This window comes from Octopus bimaculoides, chromosome 14, assembly GCF_046866305.1.
Source record: "Octopus bimaculoides isolate indiv1 chromosome 14, ASM4686630v1, whole genome shotgun sequence".
Taxonomy (NCBI): Eukaryota; Metazoa; Mollusca; class Cephalopoda; order Octopoda; family Octopodidae; genus Octopus; species Octopus bimaculoides.
This window is the reverse complement of record NC_142941.1, coordinates 28,410,724-28,423,726: the sequence shown is the minus strand read 5'-3', so window position 1 is coordinate 28,423,726 and position 13,003 is coordinate 28,410,724. Positions and strand designations below refer to the sequence as shown.

General features: G+C 36.7%; 1 protein-coding gene across 4 annotated transcripts in view; it reads right to left on the bottom strand.

Annotated features, from left to right (window-relative positions):
* Nucleotides 1-13,003, bottom strand: part of LOC106878084 (VPS10 domain-containing receptor SorCS3) — a 1,080,069-nt gene that overhangs the window by 28,080 nt on the left and 1,038,986 nt on the right. For 3 of the 4 annotated variants that reach the window (XM_052972785.2, XM_089362576.1, XM_089362578.1), the window contains one exon: nt 11,301-11,409. The exons of the other annotated variant lie outside the window; for it this stretch is intronic. In XM_052972785.2, the coding sequence (XP_052828745.2) occupies nt 11,301-11,409 (109 nt within the window). The remainder of the gene's footprint in view (nt 1-11,300; nt 11,410-13,003) is intronic. 4 annotated transcript variants of the gene reach the window in all.

Genomic DNA, 13,003 nt, shown 5'->3' with positions numbered 1-13,003 from the left:
AATTCAGGTAGGGTCAACTTTGCATTTCATCCTTTTTGGGTTTGATAAAATAAAGTACCAGGCTGATGGTATTGACTTATCCCTTCACTATAATTCTTGGCCTTCTGCCAAAATTGGAAACCATTATTATCATCATTAAAGCAATGGATTGCCACAACTCAGGCATGGGTAACCTATGGCCAGTGGGCCAGATCTGGACTGCAAAGCCTTTTTTTCTGGCTTGCCAAGACCTGTAGCAGTGTGGCCATGAAGTGGTTAATTTTCTAGTCTGGCCGACTTATAAAGTAAATAGACAAAAACAAAACAAGCGTTCATGGAATGCACTTTAGCAAAAATTCTAGGGAAGGTGAAAGGACTAAATCCGTAGAATCGAGATAGAGAAAGTGAAACTCATATTTCCCCAAAAAAGAGACAGGAAGCATCAGTAATAAAATGAAACTAATCGTAGGCCCTACTAATCAGTGAGTAGCTAACTTTCAATCCGTAAGGTTATCTCTTCTCGACACTAGCGAATGATCAACATGTCATTCACGCACTCACTCAAATTCTCTCAAAACCAAAAGCCAGTTTAGTGAACGACCAAACTACTAACTCAAGAGATTCCAAGCCTATTGCTAATATTTGAAGGCTAATATGCAAAGGCCAGAAATAACTCAACTCAAATGCATTTATCCAAACAACTAACTATCGAGAATATCAGCCATACACAACATACCGCTTCATTCCTATTCTTTTGATCAATTATGTATTTTCCTTATATAAACTTTATATTTCACATTCCAACATATGCTCCATTATTTATCGCTACTATCTATATTTTTTCCATCGAATTATCCAACCCTAAAATGTCGTCATCGAAAAAGAGAAAAGTGGATAACGAATTCCAAGTGTTCCAAGAAAAGTGGGTCAATGATTATTTTTTCATACAAATCAAAGACAAACCAGTGTGTTTACTCTGCTCAGAATCAGTTTCTGTCATTAAAGAATATAATGTGGAAAGACATTACTTCTCCAAACTCTCATCTCATTATGAAAGTTTTCAAGGTCAACGTAGGAAACAAGAAGTTGAAAATTTAATAAAAGAGTTGAAAGAGCGGTAGACATTTTTTGTCAAGAGACATGAAGATACCGAAAATTATTCATGCTAGTTATATCATTAGCGAGAAAATTGCAAAACATTTGAAAAATTATTCCGATGGTGAATTTGTAAAAGAATGCCTACAAGCATTAACTGAAATTTTTTGTTCAGGTAAAAAAAAGAAATTGATAATATTAGTTTGTCTCATAGAACTGTAATAAGACGGATTGACGAACTTGGCAACTAATGTAGAATTAGGCTTGAAAAGACTTTCTTTGCATTTTAAATATTTTTCCTTAGCTATTGATGAGAGCACTGATGTGTCAAATACAGCCCAACTTGCATGTCAAATACAGCCCAACGTGGAATTGATGAAGATTTAAATATCACAGAAGAAATGCTTGGCCTTTGAGAATAAAAGACACCACCACTGGGGAAGATATTTTTCAAGAATTGAAAATGTTAATGGCCAGATTTAATCTACATTTCAAAAACCTTCATGCTTTATCAACAGATGGTGCTCCTGCTATGGCTGGTAGTAAAGCAGGCTTAGTTTCTAAAACCAGATTGGAATTGGCTTCTGTAAATATAGACACAAAAAGATTTATCCATTATTCATTGCATAATTCACCAGGAGAATTTGTGTGCCAAGTCACTCAAATTTGAACATGTCATGTCCAAGGTTGTTTTGAGTATAAATTTTATAAAATCTCGAGCTTTGAACTACCACCAGTTTAAAGAATTTCTTGAGGATATCGAGGCAGAGTTTGGAGATTTGGTTCTCTATTGTGAGATGGAATGGTTGAACAAAGGAAAAATGTTGAAATGATTTTATGATCTGAGGAGTGAAATGTTTACATTCATAGAAATGAAAGGAAAGTCTATGCCTGAATTGAGTGATGATGGCTGGATATGTGGTCTTGCTTTTCTTGCTGACTTTGTTTCATATCTTAATGACCTTAATTTGAAATTGCAAGGAGAAGGCCAATTCATTCATCAGTCGTACAGTCATATCAAAACATTTCAAAACAAAATGCAACTATGAGAACGACAGCTCAGGAATTGTAATACATTCCATTTACCAACATCGGCAATTCATGGCAAAATCGATTGTACTTCTTATGCAGATGAGGTAAAATTGATCAACAAAAAATTCAATAATAAATTTTAAAATTTCAGATCACAAGAAACAAATTTACATATATTTTCTTCACCTTTTGATATCAATATTAACCAGGGTCCCAAGGAATTACAGATAGAATTAATTGAATTCCAAGGGAATGAAGATTTAAAACGGGAAATGAGAGGTCATTCACTAATAGAGTTTTATAAAAGCCTACCAAGAGAAAATTTCCCCTTGATCGTGGATTTTTCTAGAAAGAAAATGTCACTCTTTGGGAGCACATATAAATATGAACAGCTATTCTCAAAAATGAAATCTACTAAATCCAAAGCAAGATCAAGAATAACTGATAATCATCTTGAAAATAACTTGAGAGTAGCCACCTCTAGCATTTCTTCAAACATCGAGATGCTGGTGAAGAAACATCAACCCCAACTATTCCATTAGAATAATGTTTCATGGCTATTTTCTCCCTCTGAGAATGAATAAATTATTTTACTGATTCAATTATATTTGTTTTATATTAATAAATTGTTTTGTTCTTACCCGAATTTTAATATCCTTTTTATATTATAAAGCAAATACTTGTGTAAGCACTTGTATACATATTTTGTAAGTCTATAATTAGGGCTCTGGCCCGTAACTTTGGTGAGAAAACTTAATCCGGCCCGCACATGGAAAAAGGTTGCCCATGCCTGCCATAACTGTTACAGCAAAGGACAAAATGCTTTGTGATATTTATTTTGTCTCTTTATACTCTAAGTTCAAGTGCTGCTGAGGTCAACTTTGCCTTTTATTCATTTGAGGTTGATAAAATTACAGTACAATCAATTCTTTTCCGTCCCCAAAATTTCAAGCCTTGTGCCTATGTTAGAAACAATTGTTCTAACAGTTGGGCAATGGGAATGGTGGATGTTCTGTTTTAGAAATTTATAGAGAATTAGAGGCAAGGAAGTGTGATGATGATTTTGGGGTGACTCTGGGTGCTGACAAGAATGAATTGGCTAGTCTGTTCCAGAGAACTTTCCGATCAGGAACTATTATGGATAATTTCCAGATGTCCTTGCCTGGCAGTGCTATAGCGGGGTGCTACCGGTTTGAGATAAACTCTACAGGTATAGATGTGCTGTCAGATGGGCTTGTCCGAGGTGTGCGCAGAGTGATGAAACCATTCTGCATGCCCTCGTTCAGTGTCCAAGCATTGCTGACTTGTGGGCTTATGTCGAAATGCTGCTGTCATATGTGGGACGGATTTGTCTGTTGGCTGAGTCTGTAGTGATGATTGCACCACCGACATCCTTCAATAGGGCAGGCAAAGCAGTTTTCCTTTGCCTGGTGGCTGTGGCGAAAGAGGTTGTTTGGTGGACAAGGCTGAAAGGCATGAGAACAGATACATTCCTCTTTGGTAGAGCTCTCATTGACTTCTTCAATTGTGAGTGGAGAGGGAAGTGTTGTTCTCAAAAGTGAGTTTATCGAAAGGTGAACAAAAGTTGCAAAAATGGCAAGAGTGGATGATAGCTCTCTAAGTGTAAACCTGTGAATTGGAGAGAGAAAATTGAAGAGGGCACTTGCTCCTGGGGTTTCAGGGAGATCTCAGACACTGGGGTTTCTTGATTATCCCTAGAGGCCTTCCTGTATCAGGAGGGCCACATCTCTATCAACCTCACCACCATTTTTTTAAAAACCTTTGTATGTTATGCATATGTCCCTTCTTTTCCAGTGTATACCATATATACTTAATTTCTTTCTTTCCTTTTTTCATCATTTCATTATATATAAACCCCCACACTTTATGTCTGTCTTTGTATTGTTCCCCTCATCCTTCAACCTTGTGACAATTAAATGAAATCATCATCGTCATCATTATTAGGCGCAGGAGTGGCTGTGTGGTAAGTAGCTTGCTTTACGGGTTCAGTCCTACTGCATGGCACCTTGGGCAAGTGTCTCCTACTATAGCCTCGGGCTGACCAAAGCCTTGTGAGTGGATTTGGTAGGCGGAAACTGAAAGAAGCCCAGTGTGTGTGTATATGTTTGTGTGTCTGTGTTTGTCCCTCCAACATCGCTTGACAACCGATGCTGGTGTGTTTACATCCCCGTAACTTAGCGGTTCAGCAAAAGTGACCCATAGAATAAGTACTAGGTTTACAAAGAATGTCCTGAGGTCGATTTGCTTGACTAAAAGGCGGTGCTCAAGCATGGCCACAGTCAAAATGACTGAAACAAGTAAAAGAGATTCAAAAGCAGTGATCAGGCAGAACAATTAGCATGTTAGACCAAATGCTTAGTGGCATTTCACCCATCTTTATATTCTGAGTTCGAATTCTACTGAGGTTGACTGTACCCATCATCTTTCTTAAGTCAATAAAATAAAGCACCAGTCAAATAATGATTCAATCAACTTAACTCTTCCTCCCGAAATTGTGGATCCATGTTAGAAATAATAATAGTGATGATAATAATAATAATGATAATGATAATAATAATAATAATAATAATAATAATAATGATAATGATAATAATAATAATAATAATAATAATAATAATAATAATAATAATAATAATGATAATGATAATAATATGCCCTGATGCAGTACCAGGCAGTGACTCTCATGGCTTCTGATCTTAATTGATTGGAAGTGTTATCATGTACATTTTGTTTTGTTTTGTCTTGGTATAAAAGATAGGCTACAGCAAATATTCTGCTCAATACCACAGATTTGCTTGTCAGTTGTTTGACCTTAACCAGTTGAGCATGTCCCTAGGTGGCTGACAATATGTGCATCTCTGATCATGAGCAGAAGTAGTGGGGGAGCATCATAGCCATGTGTCAAGAGGAATTCTTTGGGGTTTGAATAATTCACCTTTGGAAACATGGGTGTTTTGCTCAACATCCTTAAACAACCTTTATTCAGGGACCTTTTGAGTGGGATGAGTTACTTGACCCGAAGAAAATTCTATCTGGGCCCCACCTGTGAGGTCATGCGCTGTTTATCTTGATATGAGATCACCATGTCGCGCACATATGGTTGTGATGCATGTGCCTGGTGTACCCTTATCAGACGGGTAGTCATGATGGGTATATTGGGCTTCATATATTTTACCCCAGTGTCACTTTGATGGCATGTACTGCTCTCTCACTCAATGATAATAATAATAATAATAATAATAATAATAATAATAACAACTGCTAACAAAACTTTACAATGATGTTTTGCAAAATCCTAGATTGATGCCCTCTTGGCTAGTTAATGATTTAACATTCCTGCTTCCAAAAAATGAGGAAACAAACGAACCAAAAAATTATCGACCCATAACCTGCTTAACAACAATGTATAAGACACTAACATCCGTCCTAACTGAGTATACCTATAGTTTTTTAATAGAAAGTAGCATATTTCCTAATGAGCAAAAGGGATGTAAACATGGATCTTATGGTTGTAAAGATCAGCTACTCATCAATAAGATGATCTTAGAAGATTGTCACAAACGACACAAAAACTTGTCAATAGCCTGGATAGACTATAAAAAGGTCTTTGATAGCCTACCACATAGCTGGATTAGGAAATGTCTGGAAATGTATAAAATAGCTCCTACTCTGCAAAATTTTTTATCTGTAAGTATGAGATCATGGAGAACCACACTGGAGTTGAACAATGACAATGAATCTCTAAATGCTGGAGATGTAAGAATTTCATGTGCCATTTTCCAGGGTGACTCACTATCACCACTGCTTTTCTGTCTAGCCTTAATACCTCTCTCCAAATTGCTCAATGATGCACAGTATGGGTATAAAATATTTGATAAAAATATAAATCATCTCATTTACATGGATGATTTAAAGCTTTTTGCAAAGAATGACCAACAACTCAAAGGCCTACTAGCGATTGTTAAACAATTCAGTGATGACATCAGGATGCAATTTGGGCTTCATAAATGTGCAAAAGCTACCTTTATCAAAGGAAAAATGACAAAAACGTCTAATGTGAACCTTGACCAGCAAAATGTCATAAAAGAGTTAGAACCAGCGGAGAGCTACAAATACCTAGGGGTAATTGAAGGGGACAATATTAAGCATTCAGTGATGAGGGAAAGGATCAGAAGAGAATGTTATCGCATGGTGAGAGCAATACTGAAGACAGAGCTAAACGCAAGAAACAGGATCGAAGCGATCAATGCTCTAGCCATACCAGTCGTGACTTACAGTTTCAATATCGTTAACTGGTCAATTACTGAAATATGTAATGTTGACAGAAAAATACGAAAACTGTTGACAATGCATAGAATGCACCACCCTAAGGCAGATATAGAACGTCTTTATCTGCCGAGAAAAGAGGGAGGCCATGGACTTCTACAGCTGGCATTAACAATGAAGGTAGCCACAATTGTCCTAGACACCTATCTGAAAAACTCTGAGGATTGGATGCTAAAACTTGTCTCAAAACATGAAAGCAAGAAAGCATCTTACTCAGTAACAAAACAGGCAAAGGAATATCTAAGTGAATTCCAATTACAACAAATCCAAGAATTAGATGAACTAGAAACACCTGCAGAAAAAGCTAAGCGCTCGAAAACCCATGCTAAAATTGCTCCCTTAGATATTATGACTGATAAATGGCATGGAAAACCTCTCAATGGCAAATACCCAAAGAGAGCGAATAATGCATATATTGACAAAGCCCTTACCCATCAATGGCTAATGGCCTCTGGCTTGAAATCAGAAACAGAGGGGTTTATCATAGCAGTCCAAGATCAATGCCTACCTACAACGAACTATCAGGCCAACATATTAAAGAACGGCAGCTCCCCATTATGTCGTATATGCCAACAACAAAATGAGACCATCGATCATGTTGTCTCCATGTGCAGTTTGCTTGCGCCTACAGAGTATCTCAACAGGCATGATATAGCTGCACAATATATTCACTGGGTAATTTGCAAAAACCTGGACTTGTCCCATAATAAAAACTGGTGGGAACACAAACCACCCCCAGTACTTGAAAATGATCACATCGCACTCCTCTGGAACTTCACCATTCAAACTGACAGAAAGATAGATGCAAATAGGCCAGACATCATACTGAAAAACTTCAGACAAAAATCATGCCTCCTCATTGATATGACTGCCCCAATCGATATAAACGTATCTGTCAAGACCTACCAAAAACTGAGCAAATATAAAGATCTTGAAATAGAAATTAGCAAAATGTGGAATCTGAAGACGAAAACAATACCTATTGTCATAGGTGCCCTGGGAATGACAGCGAAAAGGGTTGATTACTAGCTAGCTCAGATACCAGGAAACCCCAAAATGGCTGAAGTTCAAAAGATAGTGCTCATGGGAACTGCCCATATCCTACGTAAAATACTGTCTATGTGATCTCAAATTTTAAAACATTCTCTAGAACAACACTGTACAAATTCAAATATATGGTACCCTAGGCATAACACCTACATGAACTTGTTGTCTCTTGAGGTCTCTGGGTGAGACTTGGATCCAACTTGTACAAATGCAAAGCAAAAGTCAAGCATAAAATAATAATAATAATAATAATAATAATAATAATAATAATAATGCCTGGATGCAGTACCAGGCAGTGACTCTCATGGTTTCTGATCTTAATTGATTGGAAGTGTTATCATGTACATTGTTTTGTTTTGTCTTGGTATAAAAGATAGGCTACAGCAAATATTCTGCTCAATACCACAGATTTGCTTGTCAGTTGTTTGACCTTAACCAGTTGAGCATGTCCCTAGGTGGCTGACAATATGTGCATCTCTGATCATGAGCAGAAGTAGAGGGGGAGCATCATAGCCATGTTTTGAGAGGAATTCTTTGGGGTTTGAATAATTCACCTCTGAAAACATGGGTGTTTCATTCGACATTCCTAAGCAACCTTTATTCAAGGACCGTTTGAGTGGGATGAGCTACTCGACCTGAAGAAAATTCTAACTGGGCCCCACCTGCAAGGTCATGCACTGTTTATTTTGATATGAGATCGCCATTTTTAGAAATAATACATTTCTAAATCTCTCAGAGAGATTTATGCAGTAGTGATGCGATGAAGTAGTTGTATGCTGTCAACTTAATGTGACAGTCCCCTGAAGGGAATAATAGCAGTGCAGCTTCCTAGGTCTAACCAACAATAATATTATTCCCTTCAGGGGACCGTCACATTAAGTTGACAGCATACAACTACTGAGATCACCATATCATGCACATATGGCTGTGATGCATGTGCCTGGTATACCCTTATCTGATGAGTAGTCACGATGAGTATACTGGGCTTTGTATATTTCACCCCAGTGTCACTTTGATGGCATGCTTTGCTCTCTCACTCAATAATAATAATAATAATTAGTTTCAAATTTTGGCATAAGGTCAGTAATTTCAAGGGAGGAGTCAATTACATTGACCTCAGTACTTGACTGGTGCTTTATTTTATCAACTCCAAAAGGATAGAAACCAAAGTCAACCTTAGTGGAATTTGAACTTAGAACATGAAGATGGATGAAATGTCATTAAGCATTTTGTCTGGCATGCCAATGATTCTGTCAGCTTGCTGCTTTAATAATAATAATGATCCCTCCTACTATAGACACAAGGCCTTAAATTTAGAGGAAGATGTAAGTCAATTATATCGACCCTGGTATTTGATTGGTGCTCATTTCATTGACCCTGAAAGGATTAAAGGTAAAGTTGACTTTGGCAGAATTTGAACTCAGAACATAATGATGGGTGAAATACCACTAAGCATAATGTCCAGTGTGCTAATGATTCAACCAGATTGCTACCTTGATAATAATAATAATCCTTTTCACTATAGGCACAAGGCCTGAAATTTGAGGGAAGTGGACTAGTCAATTATCCCGACACTTATTTCATTGACCCCGAATTGCTGAAAGGCAAAGTTGACCTCGGCAGAATTTGAACTCAGAACATAGTGACAGATGAAATACTGCTAAGTATTTTGCTTGGCATGCTAATGATTCTGCCAGCTTGATGCCTTAACCATAATAATAATAATAATAATAATAATAATAATAATAATAATAATAATAATAATAATAACAATAACAATAATAATAACAATTCTCTCTATAATAAGCACAAAGCCTGAAATTTTGAAGGAGGGGCTAGTTGATTTATATCGACCCCAGTGCTTAATTGGTACTTATTTCTTTCACCCAGATGATGATGATCATCATGTTGATGATGATAATAATAAATTGTGAGGGTAGAGGATTGGCAGAATTGTTAGAGCATCAATGAAATGTCATGTGACATTTAGAACCAACTTTGAATGTTCTTAGTTCAAATCCAGTCAAAGTCAGCTATACGTTTTAAGGGGCCAATAAAGAAAGAACCTGTCAAGTACTGAAGTTGATATAATTGACTGTTCCCTCATCCCCAAAACATCTGGTTTACTAATCAGAAATTTTTACAGTAGTGAAAATCCTGCCAAAATCTACGTTGCCTTTCATCCACCTTGGTTAGTAAAAGTAGTACTTTATGTTTTGAATTAAAATTCTGTCAAGGCTGGCTTTGCTTTTCTTCTTTTCAGGGTTGATAAAATAAATACCAATTGAAGGACTGGGGTTGATGTAATTGATGAGCCCTCTCCCACTAAATTTTAGGCCGTATGCCTATAATAGAAAAGATTACTATTCTTCTTGTTATTATTAAGTAAGGTGACAAACTGGCAGAATCATTACCACATCAGGCAAAATGCTTAGCTGCATTTTGTCCGTCTTTACATTCTGAGTTCAAATTCCATTGAGGTTGACTTTACCTTTCATCCTTTTAGGGGAGGGTGGAGGCCATAGAATACTTACAAGTTGAGCACTGGGGTTGATTTAATTGACTTAGTCTCTGCTCTGAAATTGCTAGACTTGTGCCAAAATTTTAAAGGGTAGTGAGTAGGTAGAATTGTTAGTATGCCAGACAAAATGCTTAGTGACATTTCGTCTATCTTTCCGTTGAGTTCAAATTACACCAAGATCAATTTTTGCCTTTCATCCTTTTGGGGCTGATAAAATAAGGACCAGTTGAGAACTGGGGTTGATGTAATCAACTTCTCCCCACCTTCAAACTTTCTGGCCTTGTGCCAAAATTTGAAACCATTTATTATTGCTATTATTATTATTATTATTATTATTATTATTATTATTATTATTAAGACTGGAAGAATCTGTAGAGAAATGAACAAAATACCTTGTGTTTAGTTGCTTAATTTCATTCCATATTCAAATCCTGTTGAGGTCAACTAAACTTTACATTCTTCAGGGGTCAATAAAATAAAGTATTAGTCAGGAACTAGAGTTAATATAATTGACTTGGCCTGTTCCCCAAATATTGCTGGCCTTGTGCCCAAACTTGAAAACATCATCATTGTTGTCGTTGTTGGTACTAGGCTGGTGGATTGACAGTTTCATTTAGAACATCGAGAAAATACCTTAATGCCTTGCAGCATTTCTTCTGAGTTGAAATCCAGCCTGGGTCAACTTTACCAACCAACCAACCAACCAACCAACCAACCAACCATCCATCCATCCATCCATCCATCCATCCATCCATCCATCCATCCATCCATCCATCCATCCATCCATCCATCCATCCATCCATCCATCCATCCATCCATCCATCCATCCATCCATCCATCCATCCATCCATCCATCCATCCATCCATCCATCCATCCATCCATCCATCCATCCATCCATCCATCCATCCATCCATCCATCCATCCATCCATCCATCCATCCATCTGACTGAGGTTGGCAGAGAACCAGAAAAATGCTGTTGTATTTGTTGTATTCCTATAGCCTGAGTTCAAATTCTGTTGAGATCAACTTGCCTTTCATCTTTTTAGTGTTGATAAAATAAAGTAACAGAGAAGTACTCGGGTCAATAGAACTGACTAACCCCCTTCCCTCGATACTGTTGGTTTCCTGCTTAAACCAAGAGCAAATCATCATCATCATCATTATGCTTTTATATAAAAAGATGGCATACATTTCTGTTCAGAAAGCGGTACACCAACTTAAAGTAGTAAAAGGTACAAAAATGTAGTGTTACATGGTAAAGAAAAAATATTGCCTACCTTCTGTAGTAGAGAAATACAATTGCTAAGAATACCACAGACAGTGCAAGAATTGGTGCTGCAATTGCTATTGGTATTATATTAGTTTTGCTTTTATTGGTGGAGATTTCTGCAAGAAAGACAGAAGAGAAAAACAAAAAAACTTTTGATGTATTGTTTGAAAACAAGAATATTTCTCCCAGACCAACAATGGCTGGAATATTTTCCATTGTTAGATGAATGGAAATATATGTACACACACACATACATGCATACATCATCATCCTCATCATCATTTAAGGTTCTATTTTTCCTGAGTGTGAACCTAATACACTCTGTTCTTTTTTTTATCACATCTCTGTGTTATTTATATTTTTTGCACTCTGTGTTTGTGTGTGTGTGCATGCGTGTATGCATGCGTGTTTGTGTGTGTGTGTATGTTCACAGATATAAACACATAGTTTTTATAATTTTGAAGTCAACAATTCAATAGAAAATAGCTAATTGTAGTACTTGAGTTTTCTGTTATCGCTTGCTAACTGTATTTTGAGACAAGAAGAACATAGGTTGATGAATGTCATCTTAGCATAATACTTTAATGGAAAGAGAAAGTGATTTAACGTTTCCAGCTTTAGTCCTTCATCAGAAGAAAGAAAAGCATTGGAGAGAAAGAGAGGCAGAAATAATCAGTAAAAAGAGAAAAAAAAAAAAAACAGGTGAGAGATTAGAAACCAGGAGAGAATTATTTTTTAATGATGAGAAGTTAACAATGGAGGAAAGGATGGGTACATAGGTGAAAGTGTATGAGTGTATCTATGTCTAGAAGTAGGCATAAGAGGGAGTTGTATGTATGTGTACAAAGGTATGCAAGTGTGCAAACATGGAAGTACAAAGTGGGATTGGTGTGGCCTTGGTGATTGAGTGTAATTGTTAGGTAAGTGGTGTGAAAGCTTGTATGTGAGGAGGTAAGAGCTTGTGCAAATGAGGGAAATTTAAGTCATGATGATGTATATGGGATGGCAAGAGTAAGATGGAAGCTGTTATTGATGAACAGAGTGCATTAGGTTTACACTCAGGAAAAATAGAATCTTAAATGATGATGATGATGATGCATGTATGCATGTATGCGTATGTGTGTGTGTTTGTGCATGCAAGTGTGTGTGTGCACGCATGTGTGTGTGTACATATATTTCCATTGATCTAACAATTGAAAATATTCCAGTCATCGTTGGTCTGGGAGAAATATTCTTATTTTCAAACAATACATCAAAGTATATAGGATTGTGAAAATGTTTTTCATCAAAGAGGGTAATGTTTAAAGTTAAATTTAAAATGAGAGAAAATGTATGAATTTGTGAAAAGAAGAAATGTTTAGGAAACTGGTATAAATTACACAATACTAGTAAAAGGTCTGGAGAGTTTGGTTGCGTGTCCAGAGGATGGTTAGAAAATGATAAAATTCACAAAGGAGAAGAAATAACTATCATGAAGAAGCTGAAATAAATTTGTGGATAAAAATAACCATGATGAAGGGGTGAAAAAACAGATGTAATGGTGCAGGGAACAAAATTAGTTTTTTTTTTTTTGTTTTGAGAGAAGTGTGGACAGTAAGGAAGATAAATAACATGAGTGTTTGTTGAGATTGTTGGCAAGCTAAAGAGTCAGTAATGGTCAAGCAGAGATGACAGATGGAGGTGGGAGAGAAAGGAGTGTTAAAGTGTAGA